Source organism: Phaseolus vulgaris, chromosome 7 (assembly GCF_051622355.1).
Source record: "Phaseolus vulgaris cultivar YP4 chromosome 7, ASM5162235v1, whole genome shotgun sequence".
In the NCBI taxonomy this organism is placed as follows: Eukaryota; Viridiplantae; Streptophyta; class Magnoliopsida; order Fabales; family Fabaceae; genus Phaseolus; species Phaseolus vulgaris.
This window is the reverse complement of record NC_143504.1, coordinates 29,187,988-29,215,904: the sequence shown is the minus strand read 5'-3', so window position 1 is coordinate 29,215,904 and position 27,917 is coordinate 29,187,988. Positions and strand designations below refer to the sequence as shown.

Sequence of the window (27,917 nt, the reverse complement as noted above, 5' to 3'; positions counted from 1 at the left end):
TTACCTCCCTAGCCAATGATATGTACTCTACGAATAGTAAATAATATATCCAATAAATGTCATCATCTTTTAGGATCAAATTGAATTAATAAATCTTTCTTAAATAAAAGAATAAATTTCTTTAAGAGAAAAAAAAACCAGCACCACAGATCCTAACTTAAAGGATATGACATTTTCTCTTCACTGTATAACAAGAAAAGCATTAAAAGTTTAATACAATTGACCGGTGATAAAATCTGTAAAGGAAAAAAAAAATACCAAAACATGGAAACAAAAGGCTCAAGAAAAAAAAAACTCCATGATTTTTTTACAGAAATTTAATTTGATAAGATAATTCTAAGAAATATGTATATGAACAAGAACAATAAATCTGCACCTGCTAGTACCCTGTTTAAGGCACTTGGTATTCTTAGTTTCTTACTAAAACAGATATCTGGGGAACTTCTCTCTAGAGCACAGCACACTATTAGTAGACATTCAGGGGCCAGAATACAGAAGCACCCATATCCACAGCCTTTGATTCACCTGCATTTTTTATGATGTCCATTTAGGCCTAAAACCAAATGTATTGAATAACATATCCACTGTTATGACGATGTGCTATGTTATGTTTATTAAGATTTAGAATACAATCCAAAGAAGGCTTCCCAAACAAACTGTAAAGACTTAGGTAAAATTCCCAGAAAGTTTTTATATTTCCAACACTTCTCATTTTCAACCGAGTCATATGCGCCAATATTATTTGAAAGGCCTACATTGTTAAAATTTCAAGGTATACATTGTAGTAGACCGACACAATCTTACCTTCGCAAGTTGGGGTATTACCTTAGTCACATAGATTCATGAATTTGACACTCACAACATAAACGCTGACAGCAAAAATATTATAATAATAATGTGTTTTCACTATTAACCTAGGTTTATATAACAATGGGGGTAAAATGTGTTTCATCCTTGTAAATTTTCAAATATATTAGATTCGTCCTAAAAAAATTCCGTCCCTCTAAAATTTTAAATAACTTTTAGGTCCTTGTTGCAATAAGAATAATCGGAAAGATGATGTGTAATTTAGACCATCAATCGCGCAAGGTTTCCATCTATCAATATTATTAACAAACACAAAATATGTTTAAATTTTAGAGGAACAAAAATAACACAAATTTTGGAGACATTTTTAATATTTTATTTAAGAATTTTACAGGAGCACAAAATGTATCTTTCCATATATATATAATACATAGAGGATGAACACAGGTGAGGTGTGGAATCACTAAATAGAGATTTATACCAAAAAGCCCAGAGAACAAAAGATGAAGATTGGAGAAAAATAAAGTCCAAAATGCTGATATTTAATTAGGGAAATGACAAGATTATAAGAGACAAGAACATCCAGCTTCTTGTGTGAACTAAACCAAATTATTAAATGAATACATGGCTGTATTTAACCACCTACCTAATTAACCTCAGAAAGGGGCTTCAAGTGATTCTTCCCAGACATCTCCACTGGCATTTGACATATCTTCACCATCTTCTTCCATGGAAAGCCTAATATACTCTCTATGTGCAAAACGATCCCACTCGGTCAAATTTGGATCCTCACGTTCCTAAACAAAACTCGTTATCAGATGTAACCAACATTACTAAAGCCTTCATGTCAGCATTATAGGATCTCAAACTTATTTCTACCTGTCGTATGAGAAATGGATCACGCGTCTCGAAAGCAATAAATTTGTTGAGGTTGAAAAGAATATTGAAAACATTTCCAGAAAGTTTGCTTCCTTTAACATCTCGTAATGTCATATATCCCTCATTCTGCAAATGTAGGACAGTCACCACTTGCCATATGCAGAAGAATAACAAAAAACAAGTAAAAAGAACATAGATGCATGCAAGGATAAGAACAAAGAGAAACCTCTGGTCCAATCATATCTACAATCTGACACAATATATCTTCAAAAAGCACAGGCTCTTGGGCCATGCACTCCATCCGATGCAACTGCTCCTCGTAAAAGAACTGCATTTCATTTGGTGTCAGCACTCCATTTCCATCCAAATCAATGCATTTGAACCTACAAGAATTACAAATAGTTTCTATTAAAAATTTGAGGAAAAGAGATAAAAATTGCAGCAATTCAACTTCTAAAATTAAATTGAAGGACATTGCCAAATGTGTTCATTGCTACAAATGATGTGCTTATTATGCAATATGCTGGAAAAATGCCAGCTACATATTAGTTGAAATTCATGAGGAATCCCAATGCTATGAATGAGGCTCATTGATCAGAGAAGGGAATCTGTTAAGCACCGACATTAGGCTTCTACTGAGAAACCGATACAGGTCAAAGAAACTTGACCTTCAGTTTCAAACAGGAAACAGTAACAAACGGATGGAAATTAGTTATAGAGAGGAGAGAGTGTTATGGTCATGACTCATGAGTATATAATTTTTAGATTTGGGAGCCAAGAGGAAACCCTCTGGCTTGGGAGTTCCTTTTTAGCTCTTCTTGTTTCTTCCTCATTACTTCCTTGCAGAAATAGAGTTTACTTTTTTACTGACAAGAGTTTCCATCAATTAGAGTTTTCATCAAGAGCCAATTGAAGTCGAAACAAGGATGACACATCACAGTGCCTGAACGCTTCGGAAAACAAGTAGCTGCTGTTGATTTGGGTCTACAAACCAGAAAGAATGATGCCATACTGAAGGAAGATACAACTCAGCGATGGTTCCTTGATGACGTGTTGGCAAGATCACCAAGTCACTCCAAGCTCCACTGAGGTGCATGAAGGATTTCAGCAGCAGAAATAGCAGTCTCCATTTATGAGTTCAACACCACAAGGAAGTTCTAATCAATGTTGTTAAACTCGAGGATCATAAAAGGATCGAAAAGGAGATAAAAAAATCGTAACTTGACTCAGTAAGAGTTAGTGGTATACGAAAAATAATGAGATGTATGAAAAATAATATCCAATATATAAAACAACTAAACATATATTATATAATTCATAAGTTAATGCATAAAATAATTAATAAATTTATAAATATTGAATACAAATAAAATCGTTTGTATTGGTAAACAGTGGTGATGCTCTCATAAAACAAGGCTAGCGGGTACATATCAGAGAGAATAAAGAGTGAACAAAACAGGCCTTTATAAAAACAAGGCAGAGAGAAGAAAATAGATAAGGAAAATAAAGTGGGAACATAGTAGATAGGAGAAAATAAAGAGGGAACATAGTATCTAAGAGCAAATAGAGAGGGAGCAGAACAGACAATAGAAAATAAGGGAGGAGCATATAGAGAAAATAGGAGTGAGGAGAAAATCAGATAAAATAATAAGACAAAAACAACAACGGTGATAGTGAGCGGGAGTGGAGGCGGCGAACACAAGCGGCTACGAATAATAATAAAATATATTTGTAAAATATTGAATTATTATATATTACACATATCAATATAAAATTAATTGATTAAATATTCTTTTTTATTAGACTAATTATTATATAGTAAAACAATTTATTTTATTAAATATTAAAATTAATATTTATTTATTATATTATAATTTTAAAATAAATATAATAAAATATTTATGCATAATTGATTATCAGTTATATCATAATTGATTATGCATAAATTTTATATTTAATTACCTTATTCGTCCCTACATTTTAGGTAATATTTAATTTAGTATAGTGGTTTTCAATAAAATCAATTTGGTCTTTATGTTTTTTAAAATGGTCATTTTTGTTATGTCGCATCAAACAGCGTCAACAGTTGCTTATATGGCAGAGAACAAGGTTGTCAAACTCGTGAGTCTACGTAGACTCGTGGGAGCTCCGTAAACTCGTAAGAGTTTACTTTCACATTAAAAAACAATTAATAATGAATAACTACATTTAGACCTAATAAAAATTATATAACAAGTCTAAAATATAAAAGTTCATACAAATACTACTGCTCCTCCAAATTCAATTTCTGCCCAGAAAAAGATAAAATTTACAGCAACTTTCCCAATTAAAAAAAACAGACATCATTCTGCAGCTCAATTAAATAAATAAAAAATCCAATTTGGAGCCCATCTTGTATTCTGTAGCCCAATAAAAAAAACAAAACCTTAATCCCTAAATCACACTACATAACAATGCAACCCTAATTTCACACCACCCATCTCTAACCCTATATGATGAACGACATTGTCGACTAGCAACCCGCAACCACTGTACGGCACGACTCCGCGACCTAATCGCCACCACCGGGCGTGCTCCGCTCGATCGCCACAACTGCCGCACTCCTAAGAAGAAGACGAACCACCTCCTCGCACTCCACAGAAGACGCAAAGTGAAACTAAAACGAAAACGAAATGCGAAACCCTAAGGGCAATTGATTTCATTTAATTTTCCCCATTCAGAACGACACCGTTTTGGGTTAAAACAAAAACCCAGTTGAACTCACCAACTCAGACTAGACTCGCAATTTCACTCCAATTTCACTGAGTTCACTCTGAGTCTGACGATTTTACTCAAAAATCGAGTCTACATCCAAGTTAACTCGGTAAGGGCAAGTGGGTACGTAAACTCGGTAACTCGGACGAGTCAACGAGTTGACTCGCGAGTTTGATAACCATGGCAGAGAGAAATGGGATTGGGTTTAGTATGAGATGTGAGGTGTCAAGTGACATTGATGGTTAGATTAGTTTAGTGAAAAATGAATTGAGAGTTAGGGTTTCTGGAATTTGAATTAGGGGTTACGAATTTTTAATTGTAAGCAAGATTGAGAAATTAAAGAAAAATCAATTGAAGATTTAGGGTTTTTTAATTGCAATTGGAGTGATAGCATTCATTCACACTTCACCCTTGCAGACGATCAATTTCTTTTGTGATGAGGAAGAAACAGTCCTAGGCCTTATGTCCAAACCAGATTTGAGAACTTTCGAGATGTGAATCTAGTTTCGTACAACCCTTCTCCTTTCCTTTTCATTTTTCATTGTTACACATAAAGGAATTGAAAAGGAAGAATAATAAGAAGAAGACTATATGCATATCAAATTGTCTCAACGATGCACGTGTGCAGGTGCGTGCAACGTACGTGAGTCTCTACAAGTGGTCGGAATCGGACACGAAGTTTGTGGGCAAAAGGGGTTCGCATGTTTGTGGGACCCGAAGGTGGTGGATAGTGTCTCGTGCCGGAGACGGTGTCAGAGAAAAGAGACGGTGCTAAAGAAAACCCAGAAATGTTTCAGAAAAATTATGGAAAGAGTGAAGGGAAGGTCTCATGATAAGGGTAATGGGTTTGTAAGGAGAAGGAAGTGTTTGGTTTGGAGAAAAATGAGAGAAATCTCCTCTGCAGTTGCAATAAGGTGGGATATGGCGAGGATGACTACAAACATCGACACTACTTTCATCTACACTTAAAAAAGATTATGACTCTTAAAATCACATGGCCCACCATCCAAAATCACAAGAAGAAACCCTAACCCAATTTCATGCCACCTCACACAAACCCAATTTGATGTGTCTTTAAATTCATAGTCCACATCAACACCTCTCTCTACCACATAAGCAACACTTGACGCCGTAAGGTGAGACTTAACGGAAAGGACCAATTTAGATACATTTTAAAAAACATAAGGACCAAATTGATTTTTTTTTTAAATCACGGTACTAAATTGAATATTGCACCAAAATGTAGGTACTAAAATTTATACCTAAATTTTAAAACATTTTTCCCGGGATTGAGTGGAAAGTTACCATAAAGAAAATGTTTAATTTTTTGTGTTTTTCTCATTTTGTTTTTTGTGCTTTCTGCTTAAATCTATGCCTCCATGCTTTTGGTCGTTGGATACAAACAGGCCATTAAGGCTATGTGCTAGTTGTAACTACTTACACATGTCACTTTCATGTGCATGTGAAAGTTTTAACTACTTCACTATCTTTGCCCTTTTCAAGGATGCCCCATGTGCCTCTCCATCTTTTCAAGGGTTATCCATGTGCTAAACCAAGATCAAGAACTTAACTTGGTGTTAATAATAGGATTACTGATACATTAAATGTATTCATTAACTTAAGCATTATCATTAGTGTTGTCAAGATTGTGAGTTTACTCGCATACTTGCACGAGTCAGCGAGTTTGGAGGGCCAGCCGAGGTGACTCAGCCAGAAAATAGGCGCAGCTCAGAGGATTGGTAGAGATTGTTGATCCTGGATCGTGACTCATGAGCAGCCATTTTTGGCCAAAAAAAATGGAACTTGGTTGCTCCACCGAAGAGAATGAGGTTTTGCAACAGCAGTTTCGATGGTCTTGTGCGGTGGTAGCAGCGACAACGCGTTCTCCGGTGAGGCTATGATCGTGGCGGAAAATGAACAAATTAAATGGGATGGCGTGTGGCGCATGAAAGTGAAGAGGTATTGCCCAAAATAAACTCTAAAACCTAATTCAAACATTTGAGCCTTAGCCCAATTTTAATATCTAGCCTATTGCAACCCTAATTCAAATTAAGTCATTGGAGAAGTATTTTGAAGCCGCAAGAGGAAGTGAGCGGCAATATTAAGTTAAAACCCTAAATTTATTTTAGCCTTACTTGGCCCATTTAAAATATTATAAGTTCCCAATAATTTTAATTCACATCAGACTTCTAATATTTTTTTTAAGTTATCTATAAATATATATTGTAACACCATAAATATATATTGTAACACTATAAATGTAATTGTAACATTGTTAGTAACTTTCACGAGTCGAATTACGATCCTTGAGTTACAATCTTTCATCTCCTTTTCGATTCTCTTACGAGTTACGAGTTCGACAACATTAATCATTAGGCTTGTGTTTACACTAGATGTAATCATTACTTTTGTGTTCACACTCAGAATTCATTTTCTTGTGTTCACATTACTTGAAACCCATCTTCATCCATCTTGGCTAAAACTCCATCTATAAATAAGGCCAAAGACTCTCTTATAAACTTAAACTTGAATGAATGAGACTTGTGAGCTTCTTTGTGTGTCTTAAGAGTACAAAACTCTTGTCTTTGGTTCTTATCTTGAAGAGCTTCTCTTAGCATAGCGAAACTTCATTGCAATAATCCTTTTGAACCCCTTCTAAATGATGCATATTTTTTCCTTCTAGTTTTAATTCATTCTCTACTTTCATTTGCATTTTTGTTCTTGTTTTTCTCCTTGTTCTTCATGAATGCCACAAGATTTATTTATTCTTCCATGGAGTAAGTTTTCTTTAATACCTTATTGAGTTGATAGCCTCAATAAAACTATTTTATTGACTTGCTTAAAGAAATAGGTAAAACAACCTGCAGACCAATAGGTACACTAGTTGATCCAAATACAAAGTTAGAAACTGTGGAGCAAGATGTTGTTGAGGACAAGGAGAAGTATCAAAGACTTGTGAGTAGACTCATTTACTTATCCCACACTAGGCCAGACATTGCCTTTGTTGTGAGCATACCAAGTTATGCATTAACCAAAAGAAGAGCATTCACAAGTTTCCCTTAGAATTATCCAGTATATACTAAAAATGCCAAGAGATATTTTGTTCATAAAAAATAATAGTGTAAGTCTTAAGGCATATATGAATGTTGATTATGAGGGGTCAATCATGAATACAAGGTCAACTATTGGATATTGCACCTTCCTCGGTGGAAACCTAGTGACTTGAAAGAACAAGAAACAAAGTATGGTGGCCAAATCAAGTGTTGAAGTAGGATGTTGAGTAATGGCCCAAGAAATATGTGAACTTTTATGGTTGAGCATTGGATTGGAAAATTTAAAGATAAGGTGGGATGAATCTGAATTATATTGTGACAATAAATCTACAATTAGTATGACCAACAACCCAGTGCAACATGATAGAACTAAACATAATGAGGTGGAAAGCGACTTCGTCAAAGAAAATCTAAACAATGGCTTGATTTGCACCTCATACGTGTCCACTCAAAGCCAACTTGCAAATATACTCACTGATGAAAACCAGCCTCGAAACATTAGGCTAAGAAGATTGGAAGTAGAAAAAGGAGCTCAGAAGACAGGGAAAATTAATTGTTGTCTGCTCTTCCATTTTTCTCTATTTTTATAAACATTGTATAAAGTAGTATAGGTTTTATTTTAGGCTTATATTTGGGCCATGTTTTGGTCCAATTTTCATGGACCATGTATTGGACCAATTAGAATAGGGTGTAAATAGAAAAAGAAAGAGTCTAGCTAGAGGTACAATTGGACCTTCTTAGATCCAATGCAACTTTAGACCATCTAGGGTGCACAAATAAATTACTAGAGTGCAAATAGAAAGTATGGAGTGGCAAGGAATGCATGAAGGTCCATATGTCATCCCTTAATGGAGAAGATTCCCACCAATGCCAAAAGGCCATTTGTCTTCATGGGAATGGAGAGGACTCTCTTCAATTAGAGGAGGACACTTGTCAACCTCTAATTTGGGAGGATTTGCTCCAATTAGAGATAGTCATGTGTCCTTCTATGAGTGGAGAGTTTTTTAGGGTTGAAGCTTGCACATTAACTGCCCATAGCACTATAAATACAAGTGTTATCCCCCTTGTAAATTAGCTTTGAATAGACTATTGAATTGCTGCCAAATTTCAGCCTGAACTAGTCTCTTATCTCACTCCTTACTAGCCTTATTTCTAAGAGTTTTAGCATGGAACCTCTTAGGAGTTGGCCTAACCTCTCTTAAGCTTCATTATCATTCTCCATACACTAATACTTCATGGTTTCTTTCACTCATTTTAACCACCAAATCCCACCAAATATCCGCACCCCAAAATATAAAACAAAAGACACAAAGCCATGCAAACTAGGATTGCATTACTCACCAAGGGGCTGAATGGCAAAAGCTTTGAATGAATTATATCCAAGTTGGGAATGGAGAACATTTATTCACCATCTTGAGGGAGAGTGTCAGAACTGTGTTAGCAGTGTTTTTATATTAGTGTAAATTTGAGAGAATATAATGAAAAGTGAGGGAGTGGAATGAGAAAGAAAAGAAAAGAAAGAGGTAAGAAATGAGTGGAAATGAAAGCAGTTTGAATTAAAAAAAATGAAGAAAAAACAGATCAAATTATTTTCATAAAATTTTTTATTTACATATTAATTTTATTCTTATTATTATTTTATTTATTGTATTTAAAAAATTGAAAAAAATATGACCGCATATATGTCACTCCATAATCAATTACAGGGTGATTTTTAACGTGATGTGGTAGAAAAACACGACATAATCAATTATGTTGTGCTATTTCAACTTTTCACTTATTTCATCCCACATTTGGGCAGAAGGCTCACACACTCTTCTTTGATTTTCTAACTTTCTACCCCCTTCCACATAAGAAACCGGTGACCTCCCCTAACTTTCTTTCTCTTTCCGTCTTTGCACTCCCACTTTCGTGGGATGCAAATGAATAACAGAAAAAACAACTAATGAAATACCTATTCAACTTGTCTGGATGAAAGAAAGTTTTAACACAAACACGGAAATGGCACCTTTAAAACAATAAAAAACAAATATTAGGATTACCCATATTATTATTAGAAAATTTTCAGAGTAAGTCAAACAGTGAAGAAAATAACTTGCATTCATTCTATGATTCAAGATGTACTTTCTATTGTTGCTAAAAGTTTCTCCAGTATTTAAGATGTGTAGGAAGAATACCAGTATTCTAGACCAGGTTCGGCTGACTTATCTTCCTCAGCAAGTATAAAATAAACAAAATCTTCATAGTTCATCTTCCCTTCAACTTTACTGGTAAATTTCCTTGGAACCTAGCACAGTTGAAATCATATACATCAGAGAAAATGTTAAAATACAAATATGATTTTAAGTAATCAGTTCTCTTGTCCGGTATCAGGTAAAAAAATAATTGAAATTATCTGCAAATCAAATTCCACATTTGGGATACCTTAAATATGAATGGAAGTCATTTCATTTACGTAAAGTTTACTTTATTACCCTAAAATATGTTAAATTACAAAAATGATTGAGGTAATCAGTTCTCTTGTTTGGAAGACATTATCAGGGGAAAAAATTGAAATGATTTGCAAATCAAATTCCACATTTGGGATACATGAAAAATGAATGGAACTCATTTCATTTAAGTAATTTACTTTATTGCCCTAGAATATACAGTGGCAACATCGAACAAGCAAAATTGTCAATTCAAATAATTAAAACTACAATCAAGTTCAATCAAATTTGAGTGAATTTCTAAAAGATAAATAAAAATGGATTTTAAAATCTAATAAATATTTGTATTATTACTTTCCAAATGAAGAAATTTATTTATAAATCAAATCAGTTCATAATTCTTTTTGTTCCAAACAGTATAGCAGAGCTGAACTTGGCACATTATCAATTTTCAATGCGAGCTTGTTTCATCCGTAAACAGTATAGCAGAGCTGAACTTGGCACATTGGCAAAAGCGTAAAATATGTACAGACCTGGGAAAAAATTCTATCAACAATCCGATAGGTTAGAGAATGGTTCCCATATTTAATAAGGTTCTCTCTATCAATGAAAAAGTCATGATCGGTGTCGAGCTCCCAAAATTTGCAGTAAATGACATAAAAGTGCTCATATGAGAAGTACCTGAAATTCCATAAGAGAATTAATGAAGCAAATACAAAAAAAAATGAATTCTACAGAGATAACTAAATTGAAAATGAAAGCCAATCATGAATTTACAATATCTTTTGGATCAAATTTCTCAAGACTGAACATCGACTAAGCACATGTAAGAATAAACTAAGTTGCCCACACATTAATTGCTTCTTTGAACCCAATAATGATACGGGATAGAGCTGTCAGAATATTTACTGTTCTATTATTCAATTCAATTAATATATTCAGATCTAGCTAACAAAGAAAACGGAATAACAACTCATCAAATTCATAATTCAGAGAATCTCCATTTCCTCCCAGCCTTCTCTTCTGACCTTCAAATCTTTCAAGCTATGTTCTTTGATTATCTTTGGTGTTTTGCATGTGGGGTTTTAAGTCTTGAAACCTAAAATTAAGGACCATAATTTAGGTGATGGATTTGGGAGGGAATAGATTCCTAATTAAGATTAGGGTGATTAAACATTCCTGCATAATTCCTCCAGCAGTTCATGTATATAGAAGCATAAACCAAAAGTTGATTATATTAGCATGATCAGATATTCCTGGGTTCTTTCCACCACTTACTATACATTGAGATTTGAGGTATAAGCTTGAGGCAATTGCTTGTTCAGTTGTTCTTCAACCAGAAATGTTTCTATATTGTCTCTCACTAATGCTTCCAAACTTTCCTTTTCCAATTAGTAGTTAAAGCAAGAAATGAAAAAAAAACAAACATTCATTTAAAGTAAACAACCCTTAAATTTTACTTGTTCTAGTTCTTTAGCCAGCCTTTCATAATACAAGTGTAGGGAGAAAACATTCCATTGAATTCCATAACTATAAGGAGCACGACCACTTTCTCAGGGTAAGAGCATTATTCTATAGGAGTTTGTGCCAATGTATGCCTCCAATGGAACATCTAGTGATTTTTCAGCTAAAAAGCCTTTACCTCAGTACTTTGTTAATGTCTTCTTCCTCGTCTACATGTAGCATAGCATCAATTAGGTTCCCACGTTTCAATTCTCTCAGTGTAAGTCGGCCATTTCCTGACCTATTCATGTAGTAAAATATTCTATGTATGACAGTCTCAGCTGTTTTAAAAAACACATAGCACAGCAGTGAGAAATAGCCTGAGAACTTCTCAATAACAAATATAGAATAGGAACCTTATACACAAGAATATGTTAAAAGAATTGAAATTCTGAAGTTGAAGCTCAGTGAGACAAATTCCTGAGACGTAGTATATCTAATATGGTAATTTGATTGTACTGATTATATTATGATGACAACCCACCTAGATAAGACTCTTGAAAGTTAGAATCCCAAGTTATATTTATGTTAATAATTGATATTTATTTTGGTTTCCCAGAGTATTCTCCCAAGTTTATATTTTTAGGGATTGAACTAAGACAGCGTGCTTAAGGGAACCGAGCCAATAGCTGTTAACAAAGGCTATCCTGGCCCACCTTATAAAGCAGCTGGCCCGACCTAGTTCACTTAGCATATATAATCTACGGATTGGTAGGTTAAAGGGGTTGGCCTAACTAAATTTTAAAACAGTCAATTTTAAATAAAAAAATCTAATTTTTAAATTTTTATATATTTAACAAAAACAAGATACATGAAAATTAAGATTCCACATAATACATAATTCATAATGAATTAAAGAATAAAAAAAAGGGTCACACTAATGCACTCCTCAATCGACATAAACTTTTCCATGTTTTAACATTACTTTTGTTTATCAATTCCAAATTTTCCAAGTTTTCACATAATTCATAAGAACTTGAAGAATTCAAACTTTAATTCAACACTATCTTTCCAATTAGTGATTTTTTTAGGTGGGTTGACCCACCACAGGTTCAACCTAGTTGGGTCGGGTCCAATTTTTTGACCCATTGTGAAAAGATTTCATTTCAGGCCTAGCCGGAACACATCTTGGACCAGGTTGACAAGTGCATTTGGACCTATTTTTTTACGAGCTCCTTCCACTTACACCAACACAAGTTGGTACATTATAACAATATAATTTCATAAAGATGATATCCTCATAATGAATTACGAAAGGGAAAAAAACTACAAATGAAGTTGACAAGGTAACCAAAAAAGGAAACTACAAAAAAAATCAGACTTAAAGAGACATCATGTATGTATATAGGTAAATAATTTTTGTTTTGTTTATATATACTGTATCATTAAAGTGCATTATTAATATGTTCAATAAGATGCATTTTTTGTCATATTAGTGAACCACACAGGTCAGACTTATACAGATATGATTCTGCAACCAGAGTGATATATATTGATTCACCTAAAATTTTAATAAATAAACATACTATCTAATTAATATGACCGTACCGTATCTTTCCTGAAATTCAGGCGTGCTTTGCAAAAACTCCAATCCAGGATGAGTGGACAACAGTTCCCTCAGGACAGGTTTGAAATCATCCTGCAATCAAAATAGAAAATCCAAATGCAATTTTTATATTTATTTTAAAGCTCCTTATAGTCCTCAATGAGAAACAGAAAATAGCAAAACTACATTGGACTACACAAATGACAACATATAAAAGAAAGCAAACCTGTGCAAGGTATGTTCGATATGGTTGCTTCAATATGGTATATATTTGTGTGGTTAAATCCATAGCTAACATATTGCCCCGAATCCAATAGTCTATAAATTGATCCCTACAGTATATGTTAAGAAATAGAGACATTAGTTTAACAGGCAGTACCAATACCAGATCTAACAGCTACGTAGAAAATTATGATATTTAATCTGTTGACATTCAATTTCTCTAGGAAAGCCAGTCTTGATCCATTAAGATAAAAGACATTTTACACAAAAAAACAAGAAGCATAGAAAAAAGGTGAGGGTGATATCAATCCCAGCTACATTTTAAAAATAATTATGTGATTCATCTCAACAATAAATAAAATTGTAAAACACTGGACAACAATCAATGATATCTTAAAGCACATTCAACTTTATTCCTAACTGATATCTAATAGGCAAGGCATTTTGCTGCTTATGTGACTAAGCAACTATCAAATGTCTTGCAGAAGCACAATAAACATCAGTCTTGAACAAATGAACAACTGTGTTTTACAGTACTCCAGCCAAGGTAGTCAAACTCAAGATACTTGGGTAGGGAAAACAGAATCACAGAATCATAAATCATGGAATGCGAACACAAGATATATATATATATATACACACACACGTATACATATAGATATTTATACATATTTGCATATAACATGTGATGCATTAACACATTCTTGAAGCCAGTGTACCCATGTTGAGGATGTATCTAACACGGATACATTTGGATACACTTAAAATACATATCCGCACAGTATCAAAATTAAAAAATAAATAAATAAATGTTTCGGATATCTCATAAATGTTTTCAAAATGTCACTTTCAATTTTCTATTACATAGTGCAGCCATGAAAACTAGTTGAAGGGTTGTATCTGTGTTCAATTTCGTATTCTTCTGACAACTATTTGAAGTGGTGCTTGAATTCAAAAAATTTATTCGATTTTGTTTGTTCTTGTCAGATTTTACAGGGAGTGCATTCCGTCACTTCTTTTGTCTTCTTTGTCTGGTATTTCTTCTCACCTTTAAATATAGGATACTATTTTTATTCTTTCTCTTAGTGGACTTTAAATTTAATTTAAAGTCACAAAACCGACTTTTAGAATAAAATTTAATTAACTTATATACAATAATTTAATTATTTCTCTTGTCAATATGAGATCTCCAATACACTATCACACCGAGAATTGAACATCTTGAGCATAAGACTATATATTTGTGGAAGGTCTCGTAACGAGTGATAGAATAGGTCCAATAAACCTACCTTATTAGGATAGTCTTTGATCTTAGAAAATGAACTCTAAAATAAGATTTGTCCCAGTTATATACTATAATTTAGTCATATTTTAGTCAATATGGCTTCTTCAACAGATTCTTTCCTACTAATCATTCTTTCCTGTTATTCATTTATTTTCAAATAGAGGCAATATTTTATTTAGATGTATTTAGTGAGTAAAAAAAATGTCAACAATAATATCAAATTCTTCAAGTTTTAACTCAAAAGTTCCAAGTGTTTTTTCAAAAGATGTTCAACAAGTTAATTATGCTCTTCTATGGGCTTATGTCAGCTTATTAGAAAAGGAACAAAAGGAGGGGGAAACAAGTCATGGTCTTGAAATTTTTATCAAAAAACTTTTAAAAGTTCTTACATACACTTAAGTAAAAGCCAATTTATTGAAAATTTGTCCATCTTGAATAGGTGAGCACTAAAGTTTCAATGTTGAATACTCAATTGAATTGAAATCAATTGTTCAAATACTTCATTAAAAAGGAGAAAGAGTGGTCCTCTAGAGAGGGCATTCAACTTAGAAGATAGAGACAATCTCATAGCTAGAATGTTCTATTTTTCATGGTTTCCTTTTAACTGAGCAAGAAACTCTTATTATATGAATTCATATAATCTTTAGTGGTTTTCTTCCTCCCGGAGACCATGATTTAATGACAACTCTATTAGCATAGCCTCTGGCAGATGGAAAGATTCCCAAATAATACCTTTAATTAATTTTATGGCCACTACTGAGTGGGTTACTATTTTTTTTAAAGTAGTTGATGCTTGTGATAAAATAAAAAATAAGCATTACATAACTAACATAATGGTTGAAGCTATTAAAAAATAGAGAAAGAAAATGTTGTGCAAGTAATAACATATCATGCTCCCATGAGCAAATGTACTTAAATGATCATTGAAGTTTCATTTCATAAAGATGTACAAAAAAAAATTTAACTGAGTTGTCTCCTTATAACAGTGGAATTTGACTATTTGGCGATGACTTGTCAAAGAATCAAGAAAGTAGTTAGTATCCTACGATTCACGATACGTATCGTACGAAACGATACGGTTTCACCCTCCCACGATACAAATCGTTTGAAGAATCTTTTTCGTCCTTGAATCGTAACTGTATCGTGCAATTCGCACGAAGAATCGCTGAATCGCGAAACGAAACAATTTCGTATTGTGTGAATCAGTGTGGATTTTAAAAAATGAGTAAATAAAAAAAGATAGACAAAATTTGTTTAATTATGCACCACATTATTTTTTTAAAGGTTGTTTTAGTGAAATTGTGTGGTATATATATATATATAATTTATTGTATCTTGCATGTATACATATCTTATATATTTAAGTACATATTAAATTTTTTAATGTTTATGAATCTTACGATTTACGATACGAAACAATTTACGATTCATAATATCAGCTCTCCGATACACTACTTGTATCTCGATTCTACTACCATGTGAAAGCCCACAACTCCTTGTGTGATACTTAAACAATTCTAAGTAGTCTAAATTAATTCCAATGGTCTTCATATGGAGAATTAAGAAATTGACTTACCACACTGACTGCAAAGGAAATATCAGGACGAGTAATAATGAGATAGTTCAGTTTTTTAATTAATCTTCTATACTTCTTAGGATATGAAAGAGGCTCCCCTTGATTGTGTAGAAGTCTAACATTGGGGTCCATGGGAGTATCAACAAATTTTGAATTCATCAACCAAATTTCCTCGAAAATATCCAATACATATTTTCTTTGAGAGAAAATAATACCAGTATTAGATTGTGTTACCTCAGTCCCCAAGAAATATGAGTTTGCCAAGATCTTTGTACGGAAAGTGTTGACAAAAATGTTGTTTTACTTATGAGATGTCACAGTGATCACTGACGGTAAGAACAATGTCATCAACATATACTACAAAATAGATACACTCAGCACTTTGAGTGACGGTAAAAAACCGAATGATCTACTTCACTGTGAGTTATACCAAATTGTTGAACAACATTGCTAAATTTTCTAAACCAAGCCCTGGGAAACAGCTTGAGGCCACATAAGGATTTGTGGAGACAACATACCAATCCAGAAGACCCCCACTGAGCACAAAACCAGGAGGTTGCTCTATATAAATTTCTTACTACAAATTCCCATTAAGAAAGACATTTTTGACATTCAGTTGAGAGAGAGGTCGTCGTTGAAGAGCAACCATGGCTATGAATAGGTGAATAGAAATCATCTTTGCCACAGGAGAAAAAGTATCACCATAGTCTAAACCAAAAATTTGGATATAACCCTTAGCCACAAGGTGAGTTTTTAGATGACCAATAGTACCAGCAGGACCAATTTTGATAGCAAACATCCACCTGCAACCAACAATAGATTTCCTAGACGGTAAAGGAACAAGTTCCATTATACTGAAACACATTCATTTCATCAAGCATGGTCTGATGCCAACAAGGATGGGCTAATGTATCACCTACAAAATTTGGAATGGATACAAAAGAAATAGACGAAAGGCAGGTATAAAAAGGTTAAGATAGTCTATGGTAACTCAAAGCTGTAAAATGTGAAGAGATTACGGGTAGAACGTATACCTTTATGGATGACAATAGGAAGATAAGGTTCAATTGTTAAAGCCGGAGAGGGTGGAGGTGTTAGCACTAGAAGAGAGTCATCTAATGGACGATGGACGTTTGATGACGACTATACAAATGAAGAGTTGGTGGAGGTGGTGAATCATTAAGTGCACTAGGCACAACAAGAGGAATATTAACTTGATTAGATGAAGACACATAAGGAGAAAGACAAGACTTCAAGTAAAGCGAAGACTCACTGAAAGTGACATCTACTGAAATAAAATAATGGTTAAGAGAAGATGTGAAACATTTATATCTTTTTTGTGATCTAGTGAACCCTAAAAAGACACATTTGTGTGACCTAGGAAATAATTTATCAAGACCAGGACTAAAATTATGAACAAAGCATGTGACCCAAAAACCTTAATAGTAAGGAGTGGAGAGGGTCATGTGAAAATAAAATAGAATGAGGAATTTTGTCATTTAAAACAGGAGATGACATGCGATTAATGAGATAACATCCACTAAGAATAGCATAACCCAAAATGCGGAGGAACCGCACCATGGATTAAAATAGTATGAGTTGTTTCAACAAGATGTTTATATTTACGCTCAACTATCCCATTTTGTTGGGGTGTATAAGCACATGAAGTTTGGCGAAGAATACCATGAGAAACCATAAATTTTTTAAGAGAATGAGAAAGATATTCACGCTTATTATCACTCTGCAAAATTCGAAGGAAATTCCAAATTGATTTTTAATTTCATTGTAAAAGATTTGAAATGTCAAAAACAACTCAACGGTTTTTCATAAAATCTCCCAAGTACATCTTCAATAATTATGAATAAAAGTACCAAAATACTGAAATCTTCCTAAATTAGACTTGATATGACTTGGTCCTTAAATGTCAGAGTGAACTAAGGCAAAAGGATACTAGGAAAAGAACTATGAATATGTTTTCCTAATTGACGTGACTCATGATAAACTTGATACATTAGAAAAACTTGGAACAAGTTGTTGCATCTTTGCAAGACTAGTATGACCCAACCGAGCATGAATGAAAGATGGAGAATCCATAATCGTGTCAACCTGTGCAGAGATCTGTAGTGGATAAAGTCCATGAGACTCACATCCAATGTCAATCATCCGTCCTGAACTCTAGTCCTGTAAAGAAACAGAATCTTAGGTAAAAGAAATAACGCAATCAAGGGAACGAGTGAAACGGCTAATGGATAATAAGTTAAATGGAGACCTAGAGAGAAAGAACATTATCAATAGATAAAGAAAGAAAAATATTAATACTACCAACATCATCTGATGGTACCCTAGCTCCATTGGTCATGGTAACCTAAGGTAAAATTGGACACAGTAGAAGAAGATTCCGAATAACATGAAGAACTTGGATCTTTGTTATGGTTCTTGAGACGAAGTGCAGGTAGGAGACAATAACTCATTAAAATCATGATGAAGAGCATGAAGTTTACCCAAATATTTCTGCCATTGTACAATCAAAACCTATGGAAACAACAACTGTGAGGAGATTTTGACACACACCATAAAGACATTTGAGTATCATTGGAGTATAATAAAATTGTTTGTTCTCAAACTTCTGAACATGTCTCAGATACGAAAAAATTGTTTGAAAGGTGAGTGAATGGTAGATTTGATAACAATGTATAATTAAGTCTCAATTTTCAACCAACGGAAAACCTCATTTCAACAACATTGGGACAAGTAAGATGATCAAATAACCTTGACTCTTGAGCCATAATTTAATGAGGCCCAGGTGTCATAATTGGTTTCATCCAATTTGTCAATGGAGAGATTAACATTGACATAATTAGTATAAATAGATGGATTAAGCATAGTGGTAGCGAAAGAGTCCATAGATGACAATGACAGATTCAGTCACTGGCCAATTGGTGGCAGCAGCAACGATGACGGATCAACGAGACTCCGATGGTGAATCCGACGTCAAGGAGGCGGTGGGACGACAAATGGAAAATACTGGTGAATAATGGGTTCACCAAAAAAATGAACTCTAACCCTATACTCTAGATACCATATTAAAATAAAAGAAGAGAAGAATAGGATAATTCCTTGTGTATATTGAACACATAAGGTTATGTTTATATTAGAAAAAGAAACATACAGAAAATGTGGGCTAAGTCCATTACATAGATAGAAATATCTAACAATATCTATAATATCTCATAATATCTAACAATAGCTCAATGGTGGAGTCATGCAACTCCAAATCTACAAAGGCTAGCAATCAAAATCTTAAGCTTAACATGTAGCTCATCAAGATGTGAATGCAATTGGAGTATATTTGAACAAGTAATAATTGTTGATCATGCCTCATTTCATTGTTATATACTTACGAAGTAAGAAGAAACTAAATATTACTTTATATATTCATAAAGTAGATTCATTCAAAAAAGAAAAATAGGTTTGACCACAAAAAGTTGCATGATTTGGTTTACATCGACAACTTGCCCAAAGATACAAAATTGGAGATTAAATTGATCTTATTGTACTTGATGACATTGATGAGTGCAATGAGTGGTTGGTGGGGCAAGTGACTGATAATGATGATAATGATGATGAAAAGGGGGAATGAGTTGGTTTTTGATGATGAACCCACTTATAATTGGGCAACTGTTTATGAAGTTTCAGGTGTTGGTGAGCCAATAATTTACACAAGGAGAAAAGCAAATAATAAAAGAAACCAACCATCAAGTGGTGGTATTTTTATTAGATCTTTTCAAGTTTCAAAAAAGGAGGAGGTGCAACTTTGGCCTCAACACATGGGAAGGGCAAAGAGACAATTGGAGTCGGTGAATTAGAATCTAATAGTTCTAACTCTAAGTCTAAAAATATTGAAAAATTATTAAACTTTAACCAAGCTTTCTCTGAAGGGGAAGAGGAGTAGGAATATGCCTCATTAGATAACATTGAAGATAATTATGTTGGGATTGAGGAAGAGCTAGATGATTAAAACTTTAGGATCTTAATCATATGTTTTGTTCTTGTTTTAACTCTTGGAACTTAAAATTCTAAAATCTAGACTTGTTATTATCATTAATTCTACATATGTGTTCATATATATATATATATATATTCTTTTTTGTTTGCGATGCTTTTGCCATAACCCATTATGGCATCTCATATAATAAGAAATTTTGAGTTACCAATATTTTTCATTTTCTGATATCGATAACATCGATATTCATTTATAGCTTTTTGCTAGGAAAAGTGACTAATACAACCAAGGGAACACTAAGATGTGGGACACTAGTGGAGATGCATGGAATGACTCACATGATGTTGGAAACCTTAGAGTGGTAGGATTATCTCTTGATGAAAATTGTCTTATTTATATGAGATGCTCAAGGAGGGGATGAAATTAATACTGTTCTTATTTCTGATCAAAAGGCAATAAGTAGTGACTTACAATTTTTAGTTTATATTGAGCAATGTTTAAGACTATAATTGTCATTGTGAGTTCATATATACATTTGACTTTATGATATTTAGTATATTCAAATTGGATAATATTTACTAATGATTTGCAATTTTAGTATGGTTTATAAAAAAAAGTACAAAATCATTTATTTTATTGTGAATTATATATTTTCATTTCGCTTGAGTTTGACTTGTAGCTCTTCAGGGTGTGAGCGTAATTGGAGTTCACTTGAAATGGTGATTCAAGTTCATGAAGTTATTTAAGGTTTTTAATTTTCTTGATTTGTTTTATATATTTACTAAAATTTCATATTTAATTATAGGTTCATACAAAAAGAAGAATCATTTCCACTAGAAAAAAGATGAATGACTTGGTTTATGTCATGTATAACTTGAAGTAGAAAACAAACAAATTAGAAAAATTGTTGCTCTTCCATTTGATGATATTGAGTCTTATAATGAATGGATAACTGAAGAAGGAGATAGTGTTGAGGTTGAGCAAACTCAGGTTGAAAATGATGGTGTAAATGTTGACTTACCTGGAACAAGTTTAAATGATTTAATTCTAGATGCAGCTGATCTTGATAATATAGTTTTTTATGATAATGTAGATGGACAATTTTCATCTGAAGATGGTGATTAAGATCTTGAAGATGATGTCCTTAAAGGATAAGATGAATGAGACTTTTAAACTTGATAACATTTGTGTTGTTTTAGTTATTTAATTATCTTATCAGTTTGACAACTAATGTTTTGTTGATGTATGAACTAGTTTATTTCAATATTATGGAATTGGTATCATGAATATTTTTTTTATTAAATTTTTATATGATGTGGACTCTTATGAGTCCCATTTATAAGTCGAGTTTATAAACCTCCCACAAGTCTGAGTAGACTCTCGAGTCTGATAACCTTGATTGTATATGTACATCATAGCATATAACATGGCATAAATAAGAGAAAAATCCTTTCATAATAGACATCAAATACTTAATTAAGCTTAAATTCGTAATTATATGTATACGAAAGTAAATAAATAAAGTCGTTAAACTCATAAATAACTCATAAGGTGCAAATAGAATCACTTAAGTTGTGAGTGCCTACTGCAGTAAGCCAACTCCCAGTACAAACACCAAGATAGGAACATCTAGAGCTCATATATACAAACACATATATACATCATCTAAATTAAAATCATAATCACTCAAGAGGTAATAATTTCTTCAATCTTCTTCATCGTAGAAACAATGAACAAAAATACAGAAACAAACCAGAAAAATATACATTCTAATATATATTTATGGCTAAGAACAATTTGAACATACATACTATTTTCGTCAAACACTTGAAAGACCCTACCTTCCAAGCTAGTAGTTAAGGGAGGAGAACAAAACACTTAAACAAACACCTTTATTAAAAAGTGAACTTTAAGTTTAACTCAATCTTTCAAAACGGTATATAAGTTGAGGTTTGCACTCATTCATAAACTATGAAATATCCTTATTTCTAGTCGATGTGAGATCTCCAACACGCCTCCCTCACATCGAGACTTGCCAACTCGTACGTGAGTCTATATATTTATGAGTGATTCGATAGCGAATGATCTGATAAGCCCAACAAGCTTTCGCTACGATAAAATCTAAATGGCTCTGATACCATATTTAGAAATGAACCTTAAGCCTAGTCGTCCTTAAAAAACCGGTTCGTAAGGTGAAGTTTAAATCCATTTATATACTATGAAAATGTCTTTATTAGGGGTGGCAAAGTGGGGCGGGTCGTGCAGGCCGACCTGCACCCCACTGAAAAAAAACGCACGGCTGGTTGCTCATTTCAACCCGCTGATCCGCTTAGGCCCGCCCCGCAGCCCGCGTAGGCCAAGTGCGGGGCGGGGTGGGTTGGCCCGCATAACCTGCATAACTTTAAAATGTAGAAAATTCTTTTCTACACCCCTATATTTTCTTCATGTAGCCTCATATTTCACATTCTGAAATTTTTAATAATATCTTACTACATTGTCTCGTGAAAATAATATTATGAGAACATTTACCTAATACATCTAAATAAAAAAAATTCAAAACTTTTATTTAAAAAATTATTTATTTTAAATAATATTTCTTATACGGGCTGGCCCGCAGGCCAACCCTTATGCGGGGCAGGCTAGAAAAATCAGCCCGTAGATTCTATGCGGGCTTTTTGTGGGCCTATGAGGGGTGAGCCAGGCCGCATTGTCCCCCGTAGTCTTTATCTCTAGTCGACGTGGAATCTCTAACAACCTCAATCAAGGTACTTAAACACCTCATAATACTCAAATCTCCATCTCAAACCCAATAGCAAAGAGCGTAACACATTCATTTAGCAAGTAAGCCACTTTCAAAAGCTCATTCTATCAACAAACATTTGGCAACTCTACTTTTCTTAGCATTTATAAAACACCCGACATTCAGACATTGTGATAGATTTAGAGTTGAAACATTCAATAACTTCAAAAATATTTCATCTGATGCAACAACATATTCAAATGAAATGATCCAACAACAAAGTTGGTACCTTGTTATGGTTCCAGTAAAATTGACATCAATCTTTCTGAAGAGAGCAGTGGAGAAAAATGAGGGAAGTTTGCACAACTCTTTTGCAACGGACTTAAATTCTGCAAATTAAACAAAAGTTGAAAAAGGAACTGGCCTTTCTACAAAATAACTATCATAATTGAGGATATGGAACAAATTAACTCAAAAATATCATGTTCTCAGTAAGGACTTCTAACCATGTAATTGCAGACCATTCAAATGACCATAAAAGCGACTTTCAATTTGATACAGAAAATGCTCTTTCATTTCATTTGGTGGTGGACGGCCATTTTTGAAGTAGAACTGCAAGCATATTCAAAACAATGCTAGTATTATAAAACAACAAATTAATTGATTCTTTCTAGTATGACCAAACCAGAGGTATAGAGAAAAAATAAAGAATTAGTCAAGACTAACAAATACCTGTGGAATGACCTCCCTTACAGGTTCACTGACTAATTTTAGTGGAGATCCTAATGAAGGACTATTCCTTTGTTTTGTGGTACGCGGAGAACCAGATGAACTACGTGGTGAAAGTGGTGGTGTACTCCCTACGGGAAACAAGGAAGGTAGAGAGTTGCTTGACAAAGAAGCATTTGTGCTTGTTGAGTTCTCAAGTGCACTCAAAGCAGCTCTTGCCTTTGCATCAGCAAGCAATGACTTAACCTGTTTCCATAATGCACCAATGAAAATTAAACAAATGAAGATGAATGTAACATAAAAATATAGTAAGAAAAAAACAACAAATAATGGTGGTGTTTTGAAGATGGTAATTCAAAAATACAGTAAGGCATCTATAGTACTATGACTGCATAACTTAGTTACTCTAGTCTATAGCCTTGCTATTAAACATAAACTATTAATGAGATGTTATTCCGTTTATATGATTATTTAAAGTTTTATGAAAATCATTTAATACCCTTTTTTGCTTTTAGGTGATTCTCAAAAAACATTTATTCTATAAAATCGCACAGCTTAAAATTCAGCCTTATGTGAATCATGTGAGAGTTCAACCACTTCCATCACAATGCATAAGAAGATTTAACAAAAGAAGCAAGGAGCAGGGAGGGGAAACAAATAATACCAGTTTGAGTCATCAAACATAGTAAAAGAATTATCTATTTTATTATATAAGCATAAAAGACAAAATTTCCCTCATTACTTAATCCAGGCCAGGCCAACTATTGATTTTCAGGTTGCACAGAAGACTCATGGTTTATGTTGGAGATGTTTATTTTCCTGAATAGTTTTAGCACATGCAAAATAAATTACAAATAGAAATGTTTCCCCTAAACCTACTGCAAGAAAGGAGAAAACAAATTCTCAAATTTCCTTTGTCAATACTATGCTAAAAATGTCATATTTCAGTAGCCGCCATTACAGCTAACATTGTCACGGGGTCAAACATCATAGTTTTTGAGCCTGTTTGCTTTATTTTTAAAAATGACAAAATAAAGAAAAGATCATGTTTGGAAAGAGTAGTTTTTTGAAAACCATTTTTTAAACTAATATCTCTATAAGATTTTATAACCAATAAAACAAAGCATCTCTAAGTTGAATTGGTTTTCTATTCTCATGTTCTTTTGTGTACTTTTACATCATCCCTACTTCTACACTGTGAACTTTATGAAAGCTATTTTATAAATTATAAAATAGTTTTGAAAAACAAAGGTACAATCAAAGACACCCTTATTTTTCCACATTTTGTTATTGACAGAGATTGTTCTCCTTTCTAGTAGACTCTAGTTATTGCTCATAAATATTATTTCTATGATGTTTCTACAGGGAAAGAAATAACTTCCTTTTAATGTGTCATGTTGATTGCCCTTAAAAATCTAAATTTAACTAAAAAATATGAATAGCACACTCCTCTAGTGTCCAAATGAACTCCCAACCAAAACTTGATATTTTAGCAACTTTTGGATAATTCAATTTAATTTAATTCCAATTCTCAAATTATGGCTGTAAATGCACCTGATTTGAGACAAATGACATAATACCAAGACATCACTTCAAAAATCTCACAATAACATTATCGGTTGGCATTAGATAAAAGCTAGTGCTTAAGTTGACTTATAAATGATAAACTAGAACCGTCAAGCTACAAAATATCAATAGAACCTCAACATTACAAGACTTCCTCCCATGATCTAAAAATGAAAGCACATTAGCAAAAGCATGGTAGTCAAACTCACAATTATGCTCAAAGAAAGAGGAAAAAGAATAAAAAATAGTAGAATGTATCACAGAGTATAACATTCCACAAGATTCATTAAACCCATCATATTCATTAAATTTACATAAATAAGAGAAAGATACCATTAAAACACACAAATTAATTTCATTAAACTCAAATTCACAATCACAAGCATAAAGAAAGTCAATAAATAAATTCATATGGAACTCATAACTCGCAACAAAACAACTGTAAGTGCCTACTACAGTACTGCAGTGCCTACCTCTAGTACAAAACACCTAGACCTAAAATATAGATCCTTCAAATTAAAATCATAATCATTCAAGAGATCAACATTGTCCATCTCTTTTGTCACAAACAGCAAACAGAAAGAGAAGCAAACCAGAAAAATCGAATTAGACAAACAAGGGGATAGAACTGCAGCCTGACATAACAGAACCATATGAAACACTGAAGAGGGCTAGAAGCAGCAGAGTCATGTTTTGGGAGAGGAGGTTGAAGATGAAGACAAACAATGGCTTTTCTCAGTTTTCTTGTTAGGGTTAGTGAGCACTTGGTTTATAGACCTAGGATTGTATAAACCCAAATTGGGCAAAACACTTTCGAACCTCACAGCAAGCAGATCAAGAAACTCTACAATTCTTCTAAGTTTCCGATTCTGTGCTGCAATTCTACCCATTACTGAATTTTATGTCACGCAAACTCACCCAGGCACCACATAAGCATAAAATCGTACATTCTATTACTTAGCTTGCGATTTTGACTACAATGAGCATAAGAGCAGTATAATTCCTATATTAGAACCCTCTATCAGATTCCGATTAAATTGGACAAAAAAAAATAACAACTATCTGTCTAATGTCAGAACTGCAATTCAAGACATCGAAATGGAGGCCACCTCCCTATGGTTAGGTCATTGGAATCTAAAAGTTCCATCAAGGCACTTAGCAAGAGATGGAAAGGGTCATTTATTGTGTTTAAATTATAAAAGCCAAACTGGAAAGTAAAGTTTCAAGATCGGAGAATCAGAAATCTCTTCAAAGTGGCATGAACTCCTAGTATTGTACACTAAAAAGCTACTTTAAAAAGAAGAAAAGGAATGCTCAAACAACAAGTTATTCACTAAAGAGCATACACATAAGTGTAAATGTATACAAAAGGTTTAATTACAATCACGTAGCTCAAGGGATTCACAATCTCCAGCACAATTGGAATGACAAGTCGTAAGGAATTAACTCACTTAATTATCATTCAAAAGATTGGTATTTTACCATTACAAAAGTTTTCTATCTTCACAGCTGTTTTGGATTTTTAACATCTTCGGTCACATTTTAATTCAATTCTGCTAACTAAAACCCCCATGCAACAAAAGAAAAACACTCTCAATTTGCGGGTTAAAAAACTCTACACAACTCTATATCTCTGCACCATGTCCACTAGTCAAGTGAATAGCCAAAATCATTCATTGATTAATAGAAAAGCATAAGTGATTCAGTTCAAATGAACTACGTATGTATGTACCAGGCGACAAGTATCTGGAAGCGAAAGCCACTGCGTAAATAGCTCCTCGACTACATAATGACTCGATTTCAGTGCAAAAGGAGACACCTCCTGAAGCTGCAACAAATCTGTGTCCAAAGACACCAACTCCTCAGTTTCCTCCACATCCATCACAACTCAATTCTACCTCTCATGCACTCAACAACCCTAATTCAATCACAAATTCCCCAACCCGCCGAAAACCCTAAACCCCACTTTTTCAACAACCACACTGATTCCTCCCCCTACCCTTCTTCAACAACTTGAGTTACCAAAACCCAGCAACCAAGTGAACAACTTTCAGCCAAAAACAATCATGGGTACCGGACAAGATGAACACAGAGGGTCCTGCAGCTTGACTTCTTTGAAACACGCCCCAGAATTGCAAATTCCAGGAAATTTGAATAGATGAGAGGGGAAAACGGTTTTTGTGAGAATCAAGGAAGGAAACAAATTCGAAGCGAGGAGAAAATTGGATAGTGAAGTAGAGGGAAAAAATGGAAAATTAAAAAAAAAAAGAAAAAAAAAAAAGAAAACCCTTGTTTGGTTTCGAGGTTTGAAAAAGGAATGAGGAAGAGGCAACGAAAACAAAACGAAACGGCAGTGAATGAATGAGAAAACAAAAGAAAACACAAATGAAAAGAGGTAAAATAAAACAGTAGAGTTGTATCTATCTGTTGTGTCCGTGTTCTGTGCACGCACTGTACCAACTGAAACTGTCGAGAGAGAGCGATTGAGTGAGTGATTGCTGATTACCAAACCTTTATTTTACCTGCCAGAATAATTTTGAATTTTTCGGGTGGGAAAATAGAGAAAAGTATTTTGATTAACAGGTTTAGATTTAAGGCTTTTGTTTGATGAGATCAAATGGAAAATATTGAGATGATGTGCTAATAATATAAAAAAAATAGTGTTTATAATTTTCGATTTGAGCTTAAAAATAATTTAGTATAACAATTTTACTATAAGTAATTAAACTATCTTTTTTCATTGGACAATATTCAAATATTTTCAATATTATTCTTTAATTAAAGTTCACACGTGTTATCAATGAAAAACTTTTGTTTAATTAAAG

At 33.5% G+C, this 27,917-nt stretch overlaps 1 protein-coding gene across 4 annotated transcripts; it reads right to left on the bottom strand.

Annotated features, from left to right (window-relative positions):
- Nucleotides 1–153: 153 nt before the first annotated feature.
- On the bottom strand, nucleotides 154–27,359 carry LOC137824069 (serine/threonine protein phosphatase 2A regulatory subunit B''beta). 4 transcript variants are annotated; one of them, XM_068629513.2, is made up of 13 exons: nucleotides 26,825–27,359; nucleotides 23,530–23,772; nucleotides 23,304–23,409; nucleotides 23,087–23,186; nucleotides 13,198–13,303; nucleotides 12,974–13,064; nucleotides 11,565–11,706; nucleotides 10,456–10,603; nucleotides 9,671–9,780; nucleotides 1,913–2,069; nucleotides 1,687–1,812; nucleotides 1,454–1,604; nucleotides 154–525 (listed from the first exon to the last, which is right to left on the bottom strand). In XM_068629513.2, the coding sequence occupies exons 1-12, from the start codon at nucleotides 26,972–26,974 to the stop codon at nucleotides 1,464–1,466; spliced, it is 1,620 nt and encodes a 539-aa protein (XP_068485614.1). In that variant the 5' UTR covers nucleotides 26,975–27,359; the 3' UTR covers nucleotides 154–525; nucleotides 1,454–1,463. The 4 variants fall into 4 exon arrangements, 2 of the variants coding, with proteins under 2 accessions (XP_068485614.1, XP_090160648.1); XR_016523088.1 differs by lacking the exon at nucleotides 11,565–11,706; XM_090304522.1 differs by lacking the exons at nucleotides 154–525; nucleotides 1,454–1,604; nucleotides 1,687–1,812; nucleotides 1,913–2,069 and adding an exon at nucleotides 8,877–8,925.
- Nucleotides 27,360–27,917: the final 558 nt, after the last annotated feature.

Coding starts and splice junctions, on each gene's coding strand:
- LOC137824069 (XM_068629513.2), bottom strand. CDS start 26,974: ATGGATGTGGAGGAAACTGAGGAGTTGGTGTCTTTGGACACAGATTTG. Junction 23,410..23,529: donor TAAGGGAGGTCATTCCACAG/GTATTTGTTAGT, acceptor ATATGCTTGCAG/TTCTACTTCAAAAATGGCCG. Junction 9,781..10,455: donor TTGATAGAATTTTTTCCCAG/GTCTGTACATAT, acceptor CAACTGTGCTAG/GTTCCAAGGAAATTTACCAG.